At 40.1% G+C, this 22,763-nt stretch overlaps 1 protein-coding gene across 2 annotated transcripts in view; it reads right to left on the bottom strand.

Annotated features, from left to right (window-relative positions):
* Positions 1-18,611: 18,611 nt before the first annotated feature.
* Positions 18,612-22,763, bottom strand: part of SPATS2 (spermatogenesis associated serine rich 2) — a 127,284-nt gene continuing 123,132 nt past the window's right edge. For both annotated transcript variants that reach the window (XM_088448996.1, XM_088448997.1), the window contains exon 13: positions 18,612-20,762. In XM_088448996.1, coding sequence (XP_088305122.1) covers positions 20,451-20,762 — 312 coding nt within the window. In that variant the 3' untranslated portion in view covers positions 18,612-20,450. The remainder of the gene's footprint in view (positions 20,763-22,763) is intronic.

The raw sequence follows: 22,763 nt of genomic DNA, 5'->3' as shown, positions 1-22,763 counted from the left end.
CAGACCGGTCTACTCTCAGTTTATCCTCTCGGTGACCAGGTGACTCTTAGGTGAGGTTTTTCCTCTATAGTCATATGTGGAGAAGGCCTCCTTTTCATCCATTACTAAAGGTCAGTCTGTATAAGGGTGTCTATGTTCATATAGCTACATAGATTCAACATAGACGGTGGTTTGGTTGCCTTAAACATCATGCGGAGAGTTACCTTCAAACCTGCCCTTCTCCGGGTGAGCAGTAAAATCCGAGGTTGCTGAGCCTCTTTTCACAGATTCTCCATGCATACGGTTTCTTTTACCCATGACAGGGAGGACTGGGAACACAGAACCTCCCTACGATACACCTTTCCTTGCTGGGGATGGGCTAGTTAGAAGGAACAGCAGGGCTGGGACAAAGTCTCCCTTTTCGAGTAATCTACTTGATAGTTGTTTGTTTCTAAGGGTTCTGCCAGATATACATTGATTGTCAGTGTATCCTCATTGCTCATTAATCCATTTTGGCCTCTCTCTATCCCTGAGTATTACAGTGGCCGGTTTCAGGTGCCACCTTAGTAGGTATAGATACCCATAGCCTACTGGGCTCATGCACTTGTATTGCTTAGTCTGCAGTTCCAATCTCCTGGGATCTTTTGATGTCAGTTCTACCACCTTCATACTCTATACTCATTATTGAGGACATTCCTTGCTGGTGTTTTGGTAAGTTCTCTATAGTTCACCAAGTTTGCCCTTCCAAGGGAGTCCTAGACTTGTGTCTGCTTGGGGTTTAGAGATCCTTTGCTGTACTGCATAGCTGACATTCAGCTTCAGACAGATGTAGCACAGACATTGGCTGGTTTTTTTTTTCAGGACTCACTCCTACATCACGACTTCCTACGGTTTGGGAATTCCGACTTTTTCTCTGTACCTACTGTCGAAGCTGGATTATTGGCTGAGACAAGATCAGTTTAAAATTGAATCGCATTGACACCATCTTGCGACTGTCCGCAAGACGCCATCTTGGAAATGAAATCGCCATTTTGCGAATGACCGCCTAAGTGCCATTTTAGATAAACTCACACTTTAGTACATGTGGCGATATTACTATTAGCATCATGCGATTGCATCTGTGACCATCGCCATAAGTTACGGCGATTCATCAAAAGCCCATTTCATGACTTTACGTAGTTTGGGTGCTCTGGATAAAGTGTATATTATTATAATTCCCCTAAAGGATATATTTCAGAAATGGCTGTACAGTATGTCAAAATTGGATTGCATTAGCTAAACAGAGCAAATGGCCACGTGACACCTAGCCTGTGTAGACAAGCTTCATGGACATAACGTCTGCTCTCACTCCAGGTGGCCCTGCTCAAATACAGCAAGAGGGTCGTTTGTAGCACCTTACATTAGCAGGCTTCCTACAATAAAATACCTTCAAAGCCAAGAGTGTTATCTGAGGTTTGGATCTTGTAGCTGTGCTAATTTGCATCCACACAGGCCCTGGGAGAACAAAGACCAGTATTTTGGAGCCTGAAAAGGGTGGGGGCTGCTGGGGAATGAGCAAGTCATGGAACTATAAGGCTCAGCATTCGACACAGCTAGGTGTTCACTTAGTTTAAGCGAGATTTAAGTGCACCATTTCTCATACACACATTAATACGCACAAATGCGCTGTTAACTAATCGCATATTAGCGAATTATTAAGATCCTGTATGAAAACGCTGTTTATTAGCTTCATGCTCACGCATCTGCCCCAAGTTAACTAGCGTCTTTACATCACACCCCGCATACTTACACATTACATATTCACATAAAAGGTTTAATAAGCTTTAAAGTATAAGATTTAAGTTTGTTCATTCTGTGAAATAAAGATTATTTGGTACCTTAGGTTTTATACATGATAAGTAAGCCGTGATTGGCATTGTACTGATGCGTACTCTTTCAACAGTATTCCGGTACCATCGGTGTGGAGATCGCATCATGCATTCTCAACTTATGGACCGCAGAGACTTCAAGCAACAAAATGTACATTATATGAACAACTGTTAGGATGTTGCATGAGGCAGGAAACCAGAGACTCCCAGTTGTTCGAGGCTGGGTTGTGTCTATTTGAATCAACCTGTTAAATGCCTTGTAACATATGCCCTCTCCTTTCGGACCAATGGTATTAGCAACAAACTTCTCTATTGTGTTGTTTATTTCTGGGGGGTATAAATATGTGTGCTCTGACCCTGGGTTCCTAGTCTTTGTGCTGAATGCTGATTGACGAGGGGTTTCTTGCTGATGCCTAACATCTGGACCAGAGAGCGCTGTGCATGTATAATTGTACTTGGGTCTGTAAAATCTCTTTGCGCTAAGATTATATGAGGATCATAGCGTGTAACTTACATGAATAATACTTCGTGCTTTGGAACCACATGTTCTAGGTCTGGAGTCTTTATTTACTGGATGACTGCGTATGCAAATTAGTGTCATCCTTAGAGGTTTATAGGAAGGATATTAGAAGGTATAGGCAGGGGTATATAGAGGTTCAAAGGCAGTATCCTTACTACCTTCGCTTCGGAGCCATGCCTCTGATGGTCCTTCTAGAGCTAATTGCTGAATGACAGTGGTTGCTACCACGACAGCTGGGTTTTTGTTCTTCTCTATCTGGAAATTGGTTCCCCCAATTTCCTTCCAGATGACTAGAACGCCATTACATCCCTGAGGCTGGTTTTCTTTTTCCTTTTAGGATTCAGCATACGTGTTGGGTGGCGACTGCGCACACTCGTGCCTTGCTACCTCTCAAATTGCTTTGGATGAGTGCCTTAATTTTGTCATCTTCATCTTCTGGACGTTCTTTTCACCATTCACTCCTGGGAGTTTTTTGATCTTGCCTGGCCTTGCTCAGGCTTCAAAAAAATGCCCTATTCAATTTCTTTGTCTTGGATTGGTTCTGTTACCGGTTCTTCCATCTCCAGGCTCCTGATTCTGTGACAGACAGGGTCTTCTATCCAGCTCGGTCGGGATTAAGGTTGGTCCTCGGCCTGGTCCCTCTCTTTTTCTCTTAGTCAATATATATATATTTTACATTCTGTCAGCTGTTGGGCCTGGCAGGTGGCTGACTTCCAGGTCATTTCACCGTGGGTGCTTCCATTGCCAGCTAGGTAGGCCTCTTCCCGTTCGGGTTAGGGATTTTTCTACAGCATCTGATTCTGGTACTACTTCTGTTTGCATGATATTATATTTGTACTCTGTGCATCTCCAGATGGGGCTGGACTGCTGCTGGTGCTCCTTTTGTTGTGGTTCTCAATGTGCTTGCATTGGACTATGCCTTCCCTGATTCTTTTTCTGCTCATGCACTGCATTTGGTGGGGATCTTGTGGGCAGCCGGCATGGAGTGTCCGTTTTTAGATTTAAGTGCGGCTCTAGGTTCTTGTTCTTCCTTGAGTTCCACTTCCTCCACAGCCTTTCCTACCCGGGAGGGGTCAGCTTTGGGACGTCCCCAGTGTATAAGCTCCAATGTCCCCTGATGGATAAAGGAGAAAATTGGATTTTAGTAGTTACCGATAAATCAATTTCTCCAATTCCACAGGGGACACTGGACGCCTGTCCAGTGCTGCTCTACCTGCCATGGGTTTTTGGTTTCTGGCTGCAGGTTCTTCTCTGCAAAGTTGGGTTCTCTTTCTGTGCCTATTTCAGCCCTCCGGTTGTCTTTTCAGTTAGTTCCTCCTTCTCTGGGGATCTTGTTTGTCTCCGCTCTCTATCCTCTCGGTTCTGTTATCAAAACTGGGCTCGGGAGAGGTATAGAGGGGGAGGAGCCAGCTACACGTCTTGAAAATTTAATGTACCAGGCCCGACTCACACACCCATCTATAGCCCAGTGTATAAGCTCCAGTATCCCAAGTGGAATAGGGAAATGGATTTATTGGTAAGTACCAAAATCCTGTTTTTATTATACTGTTATTTGTAACAACTTTATCAGCTAATCGAATATAAGTCAGTGATGACTGCCACATCTATTAAAAGGTGGTGTAAAGCCCAACCCCATATATAACAGGGGTGCTGGACTATAGATACAGTAAAAAAAAAAGGTAGACAAGGTCTAGATAGACACCAGATGTTGAACAGTCAATAAGTCGACAGGGACAAATGGTCGACAGGGTCAAAAGGTTGACACAAAAATGGTTGACACATGTATTTTTGTTCTTTTAAGGTTAAGCACTTACCCAGACAGTTAGGGTTAGGCACCAGGAGGGAGGGTTAGGCACTAGAAGGGACGTGAGTGTTAGGAACCAGGGAGGGAGGGTTAGGCACCAAGGGGAGAGTTAGGGTGAAGATTAGGGCTTAAAAAAACAAAATCACATGTCGACCAATTTCATGTTGACATACTTAGGTTGACTTTTAGTGTATCGGCCTTTTGTCCCAGTCAACCTATTGACTGTCTAACATCTGGTGTCTATCTAGACATAGAGAGCAAAAAGGTAGACAATCTGTTAATCCATACCCATATACAGGAACAAAATATAATAAAGCTGCGGTCAATCAATAAGATTATTTATTACAAAAAACATATGCATGTTTAAAACAGTAACAATGTCACTATAGTCTTATTTAAAATTAAATTTTATTGTGAGAGTATTACAAATTATTATTACAAATGTCCCTTTTTGCATAACTCAGGTGTTATATTACATTTGTCAAAGTGTGCCCCATAAATGCATGTCATGCTTTCAGCATTGTTTTTCATAGTTTGTTCTGTATAAGCTCCATCTAGTGGTCAGCCTGATATCAGCATAACTGAACATCTTAAATACTTCCTTAGTAGCTTCCCAAACCCACCCTGGGTAGGTCATAGTGCAGTCTCCTTAATTTCTACATGGTCCACTGCAAAAATATGCTACTATATTCCTCCCCTCAGCACAGCATCAATGGTAAGGACTCTGACCTACACCTGCCATCATAAGATCTGCGGTCAAGTTCTGAATCCTGTTTGATTTATTAGTTTTACCGATTTCTTCTACTATTACAATAAATACTATTCTTCACATCTAGATTGGTTTTCTGAACAGTAGGCTTGATTATGCGGCCTGCCTAATTTTAAAATCAGAGAAGATTACAACTGCATGGTACTAAATACTTCCTATTTAAAAATACGAGGGTTTTCTGCATCCCTAATCCAAGGCTTAAATGTGCCTTCTGAACCAACGCCAGACCATTTAAGCTTAGATGATTGAGTCCAAATGAATTTTAATTCTTGCACTTCAGTGCAAAGCTGGGCATTTTCCAATCTTTATGTGGGTGCATTTGCACTCAAAGGGCCTGATGCTGAGTCACACTCTAGGCCAATATGCACGCAGTTGGTTGATGTTTTAAAGTACTGCGCATGCGTTCCGATTGTTACCACATGGAGATGCAGAATGAATTTGGATGTAGGAAGTATGGATCTGAGAATTTTTTTTATATATATATATATATATATATATATATATATACTGTCCTTTAGAGCTACCAATGTAACATGTTAGTAGAGTGCAGCTGCCAATCAAGAAGTGCCAAATCTTCAAAGTGAATACTCTAAAATTATTGGCTGCGCACTAAAAAACACGCATGTAGTTCCACAGAAATGTATATAAAAATGTAATACAATCTAGACATTAAAAAATCTATTAAGCACTCAACAATCAGCATATTGTGTCACAAAATATTACAATCTAAATATAGAAATTCATCCAGTTAAAAAACAGTGTTTCACTTTGTAGCAAACTGTGTTGCAGTCAAAAGAAATGTGACTGTATAAACAATAAAATATATATGGATACAATGAGAGCCCCAGTATAATGAAAGAAAAAGATAGGCTATTGTTTGTATAGCTTGGTTGTATTTGAGTCAAGCTGTAAGGTGCAAAAAACAGAAAAAAGAGAAGTTGCTCACAGTCTCAATCTCTCTCTGTATAGGAGAGCCCCCGGGGATATATATATTCCAGATCCATAGTATGTACAGTATCGCGTGGGGAGATAATCTTGAAGTGTGGAAAACAGCTATATCGAAGATTGTTGTGGTGCGCTCTCTGGTGCACCAGAGCGGTGGACGCTGGCAACTCCGATCTTTCCTTACTGGCTGTGGGTATCATCCGATATCTCCGTCCGCTAAGTGAGATAAGTCCTGGACCACATGTGCACTGTACCCTTGTACCTTGTGGGAAAGCTGGTATTATGTTGTAGTCAGCTATGTGCTGATGCAGGGCGTCTCTCCTCCACACTGTATGTTTGTTTGTTTGTAACTGCTCAGCGCGTTTCAGTGTCTCTGGACACCTTCGTCAGTTACTAATCTCACTTCGTGGACAGAGATATCCGGTGATACCCACAGCCAGTACGGAAAGATCGTTGGTTGCCAGCATTCACCGCTCTGGTGCACCAGAGAGCGCACCACAACAATCTGGGATATTGCCGTTTTCCACACTTCAAGATTATCTCCCCACTGTACATAATATGGATCCGGAATATATATATATATATATATATATATATATCCCCGGGGGCTCTCCTACAGAGATTGAGACTGTGAGTAGGCTTATACAAGGCAACTTCTCTTTTTTATATTTTTTGCACCTTACAGCTTGACTCAAATACAACCAAGCTATACAAACAATAGCCTATCTTTTTCTTTCACTATACCGAGACTCTCATTGGAGCCATATATATTTTAATGTTTATACAGTTACATTTCTTTTGACTGCAACAGTTTGCTACAAAGTGATACTTTAACTGGATGAATTTTCTATATTTAGATTGTAATATTTTGTGACACAATATGCTGATTGTTGAATGCTGAATACATTTTTTAATGTCTAGACATTTCTGTGGGACTACATGAGTGTTTTTGAGTGCGCAGCCAATTATTTTAGAGTATTGAGTATAGATCTGAGTGCGCATTACAGGAAGGTAACAGGTGTGTGGCTAGGCAGACACGGTCATGTTGCTGACAGCGACTCCATCTAAAGATGCACAACCGCTCACACAACACCACACTCAGATGGAGACACTGCACCTGCCATAGGGCTGCTACAAGTTTTGATGGTGGGTCTAAAGACGCACAGAGATGGTTTCCACAGGCGTGGCAAAAGACGCAGTCACGGCCACATCTGCATGCAAAACAGAATCAACTGTAGAAGCAGGATTCTTCAAATAAACTGCTGTAGACACGGTTTCCGCCTAAAAACGTTTGTTTGGGTCTGCATCATTTACCATAAATCTGGCTCTTCCTACTAATGTACAATGTTTACATTCATGTACACAATTCTACTCTAGTGTATATGCAATGGTCAATTGATGCCCAAAGCCATGCTTCTTTAGGAAGATTTCTACATCTTTGTTGAGATATTCTCCTCCATTGTCAGACCTCAAGACTTTCAGTCTGAGACCGGTTTGATTTTCAACTAATCTCTTGTAGTCTGCAACTGTCTCTTCATCACTTCACTCTTTTCTTTAATGAAATGTGTGTCATTCTTGTGAAACCATCGATGAATGTCATGAAGTATCTGTATCCATTTATTGATTTAACTTTCATCGGACCACACACATGTAGGGCACAAACTCCAAGGGTGCCTAAGCTCTGCTTGCAGATTCTGGAAATGGACACTGGCTTTGTTTTCTTGTTATACATCTTTCACACATAGGCCTTTCTGTATCAGTCACTGATATTCCTGTAAACCATCCCATTAAGAAGTTTCTGGACATTGATCTATCCAAGGTGCCAGTGTTCCATAGACTGTGAATCAAAGTTCATCATCGCAAAACACTGTTGTGTGTCAAGGACTAATCATTGACGGCATTGGATACCTGTTGCTATTACGGTTCATCATTTATTCCACACAATACTCTTTCCTTTTGCAGCCTGGACTCTGTAACCTTTTCCTCTAGGACTCGGATAGCTATGAGATTTGTTCCCATAGGATATGGTACATAAAGGGCATCTTGGATTTCTGTAACATTTAGTTTTCAAGTGGGTGACTGTCCCAACTTTTTTTTTTTTTTTTTAACTGTAACACTTAATTTCCAATTCATTCAATTGTTATAAAATCACACGTGTTCAATGCAGTGAACCACTCCTCATTGTAGCTGAAATGTCTAGTAGCACCTGAGTCAATATACCTACAATCACTTCTGTGACACTCAATGTCGACTCATCTTTGCAGGTACATTTATTACTTTGCATAGCATTCATATTTTTCAATTTACATTGTTGCTTTGTTTCCTATCTTAATACATACATAATATTTGTATGTTCTGGGCTTTTGACTTTTAGTATGTAATGCAGTATTTTCAGCATATAACTCACCTGGCACACATTCTTGGAACTGTGGCAGTTTTGGCCTGACAATTTCTGTAGTTAGCTTGGCTGTGTTAGCTTCAAATGTCTCTTACCAGGAAATCAAATTCAGGTTTTAAATTCTATAGCATTGCTATAGCGATCTTGTCATTTACATGGTCTCCTACAGATTTTTAACTGCTGCGATATGGACATCATTTTTTCAATATAGTCACTCATACGTATGCATTAACGCAACTTGGTATTATATAACACATGCCTCAGACCAACTCTTCTCATAAGACCCCTATCGTCATATGGTGCCTGCAGAGATGCCAGAATATACCTATTGTTCCTATGACTCTTTCTACATTATCTGGGCTCGGACTGTCACCTTGCTTAACTAATGTTCCACAACATTTCACACTTTATATGCATCTCCATTTTAAATTTGCACCTTTCAATTTAATGAAATGCATCATGGACAGTTTCTGTGTACATGCAGCATATTGACATAGGTGTGCAGCTTCACTGATATTTCTTTAATAACAGTACTGACACTGTGCTGAAACATTTGTGCTGGACATTGTGTCACTCTTCTGCACTGATGCGCGTCTATGGCATCTAGGTACACAGCTTGGGTGCCTGGCGTTTTTGGTACCAGAGCCCATAACTTGTGGATGTGTGTGTGTACTATTTTGCGGTAATAAGCATAGTAAATAGTATTCACCAGTGATCAGCAGATTGCACTAAACATCTCATGACTTAACCAGGACTTTGGTTTATTGTATAGTGGTATCTTTGTAGAGTCGTACTCAGTTATATACTGAGTCCGGCACAGAGCGGAGCTTGAGCAACGCAAATAGATCATCAGGCAGTGGTGCAAGGATAACCAGTAGTTGTGCCCTTTTGGAGCTTATAAAAGCATAAAAGGAGTGTTTCTCTGGAGCTATCTGGAACACTTCTATGTTCCACTGTGGCGCTCTTACACAGTGACAAGATGGCACTGTGTATGTGCATTAGACCAAACGGTGGCCATCTTGGTAAAGGGAAAGTTACTTCGCTGAAGGGAAGACATTGAAGCTGCACAGTAGTGCGCTCCATATTTCAACATGTCTGATCTCCAAATTTAAAGCATATAAATATTAAAGGCAAAGCCCAATGTATTTAGCATTTAATATTGTTGCAGCTTTAAAATTTTGAGGTCAAACCCGCCGAGAAGCAGCAGCTTGCAAAAAGCCACCACTGTGTAAATATATCTTTATATTACACATACATTGTTCTAGGCATCCTCTAACATATCTTATAGCAAAATAGGTTTACCCAGTAGTAGCGCCAGTCTTACGTAACACATATACATTATTTATAAGCTCTTTGTGTGAACAGTATCATATATCTTGAACATCTCCATCCTAATACAAAGCTTTAGTGACACAGTAAAAAAAATACTTAAGATTAGTATTAGTCACTGTAGGTTCTTTTCTCGATTTGCTTTTAAATAATTGGTAATGTGTTTGGAAGGAGAGAAACTTATGTCGGAAAATACTGTACAGTGTTCCCTCATGTTCAGTGATGCTTTTCCTGTAAGAAAGCGGATTACGTTCCCAAGTCTGTCTATAGTGAGAGAAAGCATATTTCACATATAGATTGCTATAAGTAGGCCATTATATACATATAGAGATGTTTACAGGATAATTTAACATTAGCAAAAGATTTATTAAAAACTAACAACGGTTTACTGTACAAAACATGGTTTGAAGATTCCCTTAGTTAAGTTAACAGAATATTATAAGATAATAATGTTATGATGCTAGTATATAATGTTTGTGTGGGGGCTGTGTATATGAAGTAGCTTCATGGAATGTAAATGACAACTTTTCAAATGGCAGAGATGAACATAAACCTACTTATGGCGCATACTGTATCTCACGTGTTTTCACACTGCACATGAAACCGAGCATGTACAAGTACATTTCAGCTGCACCTATACTTATGACCGAAGAGGTATCATTTGCACCAGGAATAGGCTAGTGCAGGGGTTCCCAAACTCCGTCCAGATTTTAAGGATATCCATGCTTGTGCATAGATGGTATAATCAAAATGAGGTACTAATTAAGTCACCTATGCTTAAGTATGGATATCATGAAAACCTGGACTGTTAATGTGCCTTGGGAACTCTTGGGGACTGAGTTTAGGAACCACTGGGCTAGTGCAAGTGCGCACGGATGATAATGATGATTGCCAAACGAAGTATTCAGATAAGGTTCCTGTGCGCCACACATGTACTACTCAACATATGGGCAAACATTTGCACGCATGAAATGCAGGGGCATCCAATATGTGGTCAACTCTGCACAATGCCAATTTTTTTTTTAACGTAAATTCACCCTTTCTGCGCTCACTTTAGTTTATAAGGTGGTAACTCTGGGAGGAAGAAACACGGCTTTGGACATTTGGAACTCAAGGTAGCTTTGGGACATCCATGTGTATATTGCAGATGGATAGTTACAACATTTAGTAAAAAAGAGGAGAGGGTAGAGGGGAGTAGATTTGGGTATGGTCAGCGTAGAGGTGGTATTGAAGGTTGAATGGAGCTAATAAGCTCCCCAAGAGAAGATATGTACAGTGAGAAAAGCAGAGGGCTAAGGACAAGCCTTGTTGGACCTCAACAGATTGTGAGAGCAAAAGGTAGGATGTCCATAGGTAGAGACACTAAAAGAGTGATTCCATTGGTAGGAAGTGGACCAGGAAGAATGGCGTCACAAAGGCCTAGGGAGTGAAGGATGTGTGGGATAGTAGGGTGATCAACAGTATTGATAGTAGCACATAAGTCATTGAGGTTGAGTATGGAGAAGTAACCATTAGCTGTAAGTAGATTACTGACCAATTTTGTAAGTGCAGAAACCAGATTGTAGAGTCAAGAATGAAGAGAGAGTAGAGAAAGTCAGATATTTAGTTGAACACAAATAGTTCAAGCAGTCTGTAGACAAAGAGGTGGAGACATATATAGGGCGTAGAGAGTCTGAGATTATTTATTTAGGATTAAGATGAGCATGTGAAAATGGAGACAGATTAAAAGGGAAGTGCATATAGTGAGAGAGGTGGAGCAGAGAAGTTGGGATAGATGTGGGCTGAGATGATATGACAACCTAGGGCTGGGCAATAAGCAGCCCTCCAGCAGTTGTTGAACACCACATCCCATTTTGCTATTTGACCAAGCAAAAACTGTTGCAATGCATGCTGGTATGTGTAGTTCAACAACAGCTGGAGGGCCACTTATTGCCCACCCCTGATGTCTTAACCTATGGTCACTGTAGTGAACGCAGAGTGGGTTGGGAGGGAGAGTGTGGGACTTGGCATGAGACAGTATCTGAATATATGAATGGCATTGATTTTGTCATTGATGGTGACAAAATTATGGGTTGTGAGGGTGGAAGGAGGAGGATGTGCAGGTAGCCAGATAGGCAATAGGGATTAGAAACATTAGAGATGTTAAGTATGTTTGACAAGTAAAGGGGCAGTATAGTAAGTAGAAATTATTAATCTATAGTGGATGAAGTTGGCAATGGAGCAAAATTTCCTCCATTGGCGCACAAGTGTTATCGGATTTGTTTGGTATGCCATAGTTGTCCTTTTTGAAGGTGAAACTTTATAGAGCATTTGTAGCAACACAAAGGGGCTTATGTAATAGGTTGCGAGCTGCAGCTGCTGCGGGAACTCATGCGAGTCTTCCCATATTTTAAAGTGGCAATTATTTTAAAGAGAAAACCAAGCTGGTTCCCGCAGAATCTACAGCTCGCAACCAATTCATAAGTCCCCAAGTATTCATTTAAGATTCCTGGGAATGTTACCTATAAATTTGATGTATGTAACAGAACGGAGGCACATCCTAGCAGATAAACATGAGACCATAGGGATCATTTATGAAAGTAGAAAAAATTAATTTGTGCATTAACCGTATGCCAACATATAAAAATACATATTGTTTTACTAACAAAATATGTACAGTACTATATGATTTTCAACATTACCCTGCATAGAGGGCTGAGGAACAGTTTTCCTTGAGAGGTGGTGGTGATCAGAACTCTGCCTATATGGGACATCTTTTGCAACTCAGAGGTGATTTTATATGGTACATTCATGTGTGGGGTTGCTTCTCAGCCAAGGGAGTGGGATCACTCACAATTTTGCCTAAGAACACAGCCATGAATAAAGAATGGTACCAAAATATCCTACAAGAGCAACTTCTCCCAACCATCCAAGAACAGTTCGGTGATGAACAATGCCTTTTCCAGCATGATAGTTATCACTTTTGCCTTATGGCAAGATGCTCCAAGTGGCTTGGGGAACAAAACATTGACATTTTGGGTTCATGGCCAGGAAACTCCCCAGACCTTAATCCCATTGAGAACTTGTGGTCAATCCTCAAGAGGTGGGTGGACAAAAACCCACAAATTCTGACAAACTCCAAGCATTGATTAGGCAAGAATGGGCGGCCATCAGTCAGTATGTGGCCCAGAAGTTGATTGACAGCATGCCAGGGCGAATTGCAGAGGTCTTGAAAAAGGGTCAACACTGCAAATATTGACTCTTTGCATAAACGTAATGTAATTGTCAATAAATGCTTGTAATTTTACTTCAGTATAAGATAACATCTGACAAAAAGGTTTAAAAACACTGAAGCAGCAAACTTTGTGTAAACCAATACTTGTGTCATTCTCAAAACTTTTGGCCATGGCTGTACACGCAAGGCGGATAAATAGGGACAATTACTCAACACAGCACTTGTGCACTTTTTACACTTCATAACTTAGGTCTACAGGATGTAGAGAATTGGTAGCTTTTATTTATAGTAGTATTGGTTTAGGCTAAAAGATAGGGCTTCCACTATGTTTAGGTGAAAGTCCAGGAAACCGCCTGCTAATTTACATATGTTGAGACTTTTCCTATTATCTGGCCTAACATTAGACCAGGTGTTTTGCACTATATTGGGAGATACAGTACAAATTCCCAGGACAATCTTGGGAGCTTGTTTGATGTTTTCCAAGGATACATACGAATTACCGCCGGACACAAATCCCGACAGCGGCAGGCCGACATGGCTGAAAATCCCAATCGTCCCCAGGTAAGTATCAACTAACCTAACCCCCCCTAACCCTCCTTAGGGGTGCCTAACCCTAATCCCCCCCCTTCCCCGCAGCCTAAACCTAAGTCCCCCGGGGGGGTGCCTAACCCTAAGTCCCCCACAGGGGTGCCTAACTCTAACCCTCCCCCTAGCCTAACCCTAAGTCCCCCCCGGGAGCCCTAAACCTAACCCTCCCCCCGTGGCTGTCCGCAGCGGCGCCCGGCATCACTTCAATCGGGATGCCGGGCGCCGTTCTCCCGGCGTTGGTAAAATTACAGGTATCTAGAATTAGACGCCTGTCATTTAACCCTCGCCGAGGATAAAGCAGTCGGGAAGCCGGCTGTCGGGCTTACGTCCGCCGGGTTCCCAATTGCATACCTGTTCCAAGATGTACAAAGATACCAGTGATGTGAAAACTCATTGAAAGATGACATAACTTTGCTAAGCTCCATGATTATTATATCAGCTGGTTGTCAGTAAAAAATTCTTGCAGAAATTATGTAAATATAACCTGTTTATTACTTTGAAATGTCAAACCTAATAGTAATAAACTGATTATTCTTTCCACTTTAACATTCATATAAATTTAGGTCATGAATTTTACCAAAATAGATGATTTTAACTTAAAATGTGCAAGTTTACATATTTATAGTGTACTGGATACATGCAGATTGTCAGGTAGCTGTTTAGACCTCAGCCACATAGGTAAAATATGTACTACATTGGATATGTCATGCATGATTTACCTATGCAAAAAGCATGAACATGTAATTTGTTAATATAAATTACAAATACAGGTTGAGCTGGTCACACATCAAAAGATTATCATTCCAACCAGCCAAATAGTTGGCTGGTTGTAAAGAAAAACTGGTATCGTATATGAGCAAACAACATTTGTCCGCTTGCTCCCCAACACAGGGAGACAGACAATGGTCGTTCCGACAACTTAAATAAGTTTGATTTAAATAATTTACCTGAAAAACCATTCTTGTCTGTTTCCTGGGATTTGGGAGTAATTGGCCCATTGTCAACCATTTTTTTTAATTATTTGTTAAAGACATTTAATGCATGTTCCTTTTGGCATTGTTGAAAACCAAGTTCTGAACTGTATATGTATTCTCTATTATATGGGACCACTCATAAATTTATCAAATCTGGTGTTTATTTCAAATTTAAGGGAAAGAGTCAGGGGTTGTATTTATGGGTGCACAAAGAGATTGGGACTTAAGTTATATTTTATTATTTGATATTGGGCTAAAATTATCCCAAATCAAAAGGGATTATACAGTGAAATATAGAGGTTAAAAAACAAAACAAAAAAAACAAAACTGATTAACAAAACATGGTACTGTATGTGCAAAAAAAAGTTAGAAATAATGTGAATAGACACTTAAAAAGCAAGGTCCACTAATAAGTCTCAAACAATATAGGGTGATGCCATGTAACTAGAAAAGGTGGGAGTGTATTCACAATATATAATTGGACATTTCAGCAAAAGCAGGATATTGGTAGATTAGATTATTAACTGTAACTCGTCTGTTATTGTCTTATAATTCCTGTCTATGCCAAAAGTTACATTTTATTACTTCCCAAAACCCCCACTAATTACAAGTGCACTTAGTAGAAATCGGCCAGGAAAACCATCATTGTTGATAAAGACACAGCTTTATTAAAGATGTGTTATTAATCACAAACGTCAATTCTCAATACTCTTCGATTTGATGAGTTATTAGTATTGTATTATTGAACCCGGATCCAAATATCCCTTATTAGCACAATAAGTGTTTGAGGTTTATTAAATCAGCACAGTGAAATATACTGAAGCTACTCTGACGTCCAAGTGGCTCATATCTCGTCTGAAGGGTATTTATATGATAATTAGTTTTCCCCAATAACATACATATAGGTAGAGTCTTATTACCATTTATGTTGAAATATAATGTTATTGCCATCACTGCAACATATTCATGAATGTTGCAGAATTGTTGCTATTTCAAATTAGTTACGGATAATAAATGGTAAAAATGTAGTTTAGTTGCTGCTGCTGGCAGTATCTAAAATAATGGCTTCCTTCAGAATTGCCATTAAAGACATCTAATGTAGTAAGATAAATCATTCAACAATTGCTGATAAAATTAGAAATTCTATTGTGGTTCAAGATTCATTTAACCATGTGTGTATTATCACTATATATATATATTTTTTTAAATTATGTCTACTAAAGGGGCCTATCCACTAGGCGACCTGAAAGACTGAACGTCTAGCGTTCAGCCCTTCAGGACGCTGAGGTGTGGTGCACACACTGAGCAGCGTTCACTGAACGTCATTCAGTGCAGGAGTTCGACCTCCTATCTCTGAGCATGCCGAACCTGATGAGCATGTTCAGTAGATAGTCGGGGACGGCAAGGACCCAGCGTGCACGCACATCGCTGGTCCTTGCCGGCTATCCATTACCCGACTTTGTGAACAATGCGACCAAAACCTCCTGGTTTCGGCCGGATTGTTCACAAAGTCAGGTAATGGATAGGCCCCTTAAGAGTATTAGTAGTTATTGGGATATTATTTATGGTGACACAATCAGTGTAGGGGTATGTGTGGGAAGCTTCCCAAACTGTTACACATTAAATTATTCATATATTTACTTTCACTTTATTATGCTGACTACCAGATGGCTCACACCACCTCATAGAATGCCGTTTATCTGATATTATTCTGTGTCAATCTCCTCAGCTCTATAATGTGACTCACAATTGGAGCCACTTCATAATATGCATATATTGAACTCGTACAGGCAATAATTATTTATCAACAAAAAAAACAGTGGACCCGCTGAAACGCCAACGTGCACGTTTCACTATAAAGACAGCTTTTTTTTTTTTACCTATATATTTCACTGTATAATCCCCTTGATTTGGAATAATTGTAGCCCAATATCAAATAAAAGTTATATTATATTAAGTCCCAATCTCTTTGTGTGCCAATAAATACAACCCGACTCTTTCCCTCAACTCTATGATTCAATTTGGTTGACTAGGGCTGCAACCCCATTTCTAAATATTATTTATTTGATTATATATGGGGCCTAACTTTACAATAATTAGTGTGCAGATACCCTTCTCTCTTTTATCCTTCACGTTTATTTAAAAGTAACTGGCCATGTTCACTACTTATAATGGCCATAGTATCTATGGGGGTGATGTTTAATAGCTCCTGGATCTATTCAATTGACACCGCTGTTATCCCAGACTAGAGGATTTCTGCTCGCACCCTCCTGAGGCGAGACAGAAATCAGACTAAACTAATGCAGCGATTCTTTTCTCAGGCTTAGTGCATGTGCTAACAGCAATGTGGCAGGCACTTAAGTTTGAGAATGCAGGTTACCGCAACTAAACACCCAGTTAACGGTGCATCTACCGACTTAAACGCAGGGTGCAATGGGGACAATTGAATAGCTCTGGGAACTCAGTCCCAGCACTATTCAAATCGCACTGAACTGACTCGCCCCCTATGAGCACTGATTAAACATCTATAACATTACAAAAACAAAAATGGGTCATATATTGCACTTTGATCAAATTATACATTCACATTATTTATGTTCATAAATCTGGAATATTTTAGGCACACTACTATTGTAGGAGAGCTTACAACCTATGGTTTGCAACTGGTGCGGCAAATGACTACTACAACTAAATTGGGCATGGTCTAGTACTCTTCATTTTTCATCTGATAATGTTGGGGGATGTGCACAAGTAAAGCTGGCCACACTTCAGAATAAATCCCGCTCCGGGTAAGAAACCTGTCAGGGCTGTTTTACTGTTTAGTGCCTCTCTGCCACTTTGTTACCTCGCTACTCTGCCATCTGAACCCAGCTGACTTGCATGATGACCTGTACAAGGAGCTCCGGTTTCAGTGTGCTCCTGTGTGTGCGAGCACCTGTGTGTCTTGGTCACTGCACAGCGTGTTTGGCCGGAGCTCCAGGAGATGCTCACCTAGACTGTTTACCTGCCAGCATAACTCTTAGGTCTGCTGATCGCTGGTACATGTCCCACACAGCGGTGCTGTGGACGCTGCTTCTATGCACTGCGGTGGGTACACAGTTACTGCTATTGGCTCCTTATATATTGTGGACACAGTTCCTGTGGCTATCAGCACATCGTAGCTCTGAATTAGTACTAGCATATATTTATCCTCCTTTGCACAAAGGGTCACATTTCCAAACGTATGGAGACTGATGCCATTATGGTGAGACATTGTTGTTAGCCGTTTCTGAGCGATTTAGCCCCAGAGACTGGATTTTTATCTTACTAAGAGAGGATTCTTTTATATACATTTTTCTTGCTGAGAGATGCTTAGAAATTCTATTTGTGTTTTTTATTTTTAATATATGATATGTATTATCCTAATTAGCGTGTAATTATTGTATATGTAATAAAACATCAATTTCATGTGGTCGAGACATTATCTCCTGTTTTTACTTCCGAGTAGCTGAGTGAACGCAGCGCTGTTGTCCATTATTTGCATTTTTGGCTGGCTACCATGTAACACAACAGCTTGATTCACACACTGTTATTCATCATCAAGGTAGATTTAAATGTACTGTTTTGGTATACTGATATTTCTATTCCAGCACCTTGGGTATACTTTTTGTTTTGTTTTTTCTTGGGTTTACCATTGGAAAAAACACATAGGTAGTTATAGGTCCATAGGAAAAATCCTATAACAAGATGACAATAATGCAGACACATACTTCAAATGTTGAGAAGTAATACTTCTATTTTCAGGAACATAGCAAGCCTAGTAATGCAGCCAGCTGTGTCCTGAAGAAGAGGCTTCACTAAGGCATCTCTCATCTTGTAGGACAATGGACCTGCAATACCTGTGTCATGCATGCAGGGTAGTTTGGAGACGCACAGCAAGGACACAGTATACATCTCTTGATGACGTTTAGCAGTTTTGGATTGATACCTTTAAGAGCATTGAGAAAGTCCAGTATGAAAAGGACTGCTTGTGCTGAAATAAAAAAAACACTAATATATAAAATCACATGTGAATTTATCAATGGAAGAGCTACCACTGACATCTCACATACAAAGCATGGCCATCATAATGTTACTATATGCTGGGGATTAATTCCAGAATACCGCATCTAGAGGCAGAGAGCCATAACCACCTTACAGCATGCTGTCATCCTGTTACTAATGAGTTAGGTCCAAATGCAGGCTGCCACTTTTCAATCACTTTATTGAGGTCCTGATTGCAAAGACAAGACTTTGCCATACGTGAAGGTTCCATGCATCACTATACATTGTTAACCTGTGTGCAATAGCTCACTACCATTTATATAACTTCATGAACATGTTCCTTCTCTATAATTATATACCATGTAAAGATCATGAACCATAAGAATAAAATTCTGCATAGCATTTTTTTTAACTAATAATGTATGGTATTACTGTACAGAGTACATGACACCGGCACTACAGGATTGTTTTTAAGGATGAGAACTATTCTTCACAGTTACTCCATGGAATGTTCTTTGTGACTGTACCAAAATCAAACAGCCAGAGAGAGAGTAGAAAGCCAATAATAAAAGGCATAAGACAGCCATAACATACAAATGCTGTGCTACACATCATGGTCATTTAAGAGTTATTCCGGTACAGGCCTTACTCTGTCTGGTTACTTAACACGCCTATAGTGGATATATGTAACGTGTTTACTTTTTCATTAGTTAATGTGTGTTGTACTAGGGAATGTAACAACATCAAAGCCCTTAGAACACAGGCTGTTATATAATAATAAAGTAAAATTGGATAAACATTACTCCCTCCCTCCATTACCAAGAGAAAAACAAGACACATAAATATTGGTGCTGAAAGGTGCATCTTTGGACAAGAGGAGCAATAAGCAATGGGGATACTGCCCTAATGAGTTCACGGGATCATGAAAAAACTTGCAGCCTGTGGTCCATTACATTGCCACACCCATAGGATAGTGCAATTTCACTCTTTGGTCCACAAACGGCTGGGCGGGAGAATGACAGAGGAAGAAATGACACTAATTTGGCTCCATCTGTTTTCTACAATAATGCTGATCCTGAGCAGATGCTTAAAAATTTCCATTTTGGGCAGATAGGCAGAGAGTAGATAACAATTTGATCCTGTCTATAGTGGAAATTGTTTCAAACAAAGATGTACGGGAACTACATATTGTCAAAGAAAGGAAAAACATGGTGGCATAGTCAACCAAGTTCTAAGTACTGCTGAAAACTTGCGTCAAGCCATTCTAAAAATGGGAGAACTTATGGGAAAGACCGTTCAGCTGACACATTCCCAACAATGATTGTACTTTCCAGCTCAGACCCAAAAAGGGTAGCATTTGGGGAATGTAAGAAAGAGAGGGGAATTAGATAATACCAGTACAAAAACAAGGCACTTTGAAGACTGACAGAAGAAAGGGATATCTAGGATGTAAATAAAAGTACTGGTATATAAAGCTGAAGATAAAGGGTTTGAATACAACCACCAATATAGAAACCTAGCAATGTCACATAACGACTCCATGATGAGGTTAAAGAGTTTCATGCCTCTCCTGACATTGCATAGATTCCCATTATATACAAGTAGTGGCAGACTAAACAACTCAAGAAACTGCAATTGCTGGGAGCCCATGAGCTTGGATAGTGTAAAGATATCATTACGCCAGTGGCAAGAACTGGTAACTCCCCCAGTATGTTGTTTCTTGTCCTCCAACTAAACAAAGACAGGTGGTGGCTATTTGAGAAAGTGAGTAGCATGAAGATGCCAACACAATGTAGCAACTCATGGAAGAGCCGATAAGCAATGGCTTGAACGCTAAGGTGGGCAAAAAGTGTCCATTAAGAAAAAAAAAAGACAAGAAATGAGAGGCTTTGAAAAAGACAAGGTAAAAGGAGAAAAGTGGCACAGAAACAGCTGGCTGTAAACGTTTCTTTTTGTTAATAAATCTAACAGTTTTCTAAAGTCAAGTTACAGAGTTGAACATTGAAAGTGCGGACTAAAGGCGTAGGGTTCCTCCCGTCTCAGGAAGCTGATGCAAGGTTCACCCTTGGTTTACGTTGTGGTAGGGCCTTATTATCAGGATCTAAAACGCTTGTTTGGACGGACTCTGAGGTGGCAGCGGGTCCATTGGTTCCAGAAGGATAGGTGGACGTACGGTCACTGGGCTGACGAGGTACCTGGGGATAGTAGCTCTGGTTTCGGGGGTTGGAATGATACCAGGAGCTGTTCCGGTTGCGATTGGTGTTATCATATCTCATATTGCTAGTGTGGTAGTTTTGACGCGGGCCCTGAGGTCGATAGCCCTGTCCTGGTCTTTTATTCATTGGAAGTCCCTAAAAAAAGTGAAATTGGAAAAGGTTATAAGAGTCCTAAGCCTACCTACATGGTACAACAGTAAAACATGCTGGCTAACATGGTCTTCACAGAAACTGGATGCCTACTGACCTGTAGCAATGACACATTTATGGACAAATATTCTCAAAAAGAATGGTTTAAATCAAAATTATCTTTATGTAGATGTACATTATCTAGATTGTTAAGACGACATGTAGAAACAGATATTTAGCAGCTATATTCTGGAGCATACATGATCAATGAACAATAGTCCGTACAGTCCTATAAAGTTCATTAGCAATTACACATGACAAAAGTTAAATTACAGAAAATAAGCTATTAACAATGACGACACTGGGGAACAAAACAAAATATTTTTTTTTCTTGCCAAGGATTTAAGATCGGTTTGAGAGTACTCGCAGGTCCTATTTTTGCATTAGATCTTCGCTATAGCTGAAATGGCTCCAGTTTTCAAATTAATGAAAAATTATAAAATTCAATTATTTTCTCCATTTGAAGTACCTTACTAGTCTAGGCCTGCTTTACTTAACAGAATCGACTTTAACAACTATCCTCTTTCAACAATCACAAGAATTTGTTTTATTTGTGATAACGTAGCTGGCAGTCACGTTTGAGACACATAACACATTCAAATCTCCTCACTAACTCTGGGAGGAGGCATGGCCGCGCTCTGCTGACCCCGCTGGGACATCCTCACACCACAGCCACGCCTCCTCCCAGCATACAGAAAGACCGAGTGACGCAGTTAGCACACCTCCTGTTCCTTTGTTCGGCCCTCTCTGTCCCACCTCACCTAATTTCCCGTCATTTGGGCTTGTTTTATTCAGTACATCCCCAGCTTTTGTTGGGAGTTAGCACTGAATGTGTGAAACAAAACGTTTCTGCCGTAAAAATTAGTTCTTCTCGGAGACGGTGTACTAACAACCCTGATGTTTTTTGTTTATTTGTGGCAAATATAATGTTGCAAAAGAAAGAAAAAATATAACTGTATTCGTAAGACAAGTGTATCAGGCTTATTTTGGACATCACATAAGCCAGCAAGACAGGATTTGGGTGCCTCACAAAGTTTGTAAAACCTGCGTGGAGTCACTCAATTGGATTAAAGGTGATCGAAAAGGACTTAAAAATTCGGCATACCTATGATGGGGTTGGTGTGAGCCAAAAGTTCACGTGAGTGACTGCTATTTTTGTGCTGTAAATGTGAAGGGTATGAATCGATTTAAGAAACACAAAGAATGAATTCTGCAAGCCAACCTATACCACATAGTGAAGATTTACCTGTACCATCATTCAGTTCTTTGTGCGAAGTTGAATGTGATAACGTGGAAATGTTAACTTCATCCATTGCAAGGGACAACACAGATGAAAGTGAGTTTGAAGAAAGTTCCTCTACTCCAAACAAATTTTCTCAAAAGAAACTAAACTATTTAATTCATGACCTGAATTTATCGAAACTAGAAGCTGAGCTTTTATCATTCTGACTTCAAGAAAAGAACTGTCTTGAGCCGGATGTTACTATAACGTCGTATCGAATTAGAGAGCAAGTCATACTGCCGCTCTTTAGCCAAGATAACAATCTTGTGTATTGCAACAATATTCCAGAACTTCTCCTGATGATGGGCTTACCAGAATATTGAGAAGAAGACTGGCGGCTCTTTTTGGATAGTTCTAAAAGGAGCTTAAAATGCGTATTACTGCGCAATGGGAATACATTTGCGTCGATTCCTATCGGTCATTCAACAAAACTTAATAAAACAGTATGAAAATATCAAGTTAGTCTTAGGAAAAATTGCTTATTCTCAGCATCAGTGGTCTGTTTAGGTCGATTTAAAAATAGTAAACTTTCTACTTGGGCAGCAAAGTGGATATACTAAGTATCCCTGTCACATATAGTTATGTGATAGTCGTGCAAAACAAAAGCACTGGCAGCAAACCGTATGGCCTTTAAAGAGAAGTTATAACTGTAGGAGAAGCCAACA

Source organism: Taudactylus pleione, unplaced genomic scaffold, assembly GCF_031769625.1.
Source record: "Taudactylus pleione unplaced genomic scaffold, aTauple2 ptg000005l, whole genome shotgun sequence".
Lineage (NCBI taxonomy): Eukaryota > Metazoa > Chordata > Amphibia > Anura > Myobatrachidae > Taudactylus > Taudactylus pleione.
The sequence above is the reverse complement of the archived record's forward strand: the minus strand, read 5'-3'. Positions and strand labels throughout refer to the sequence as shown.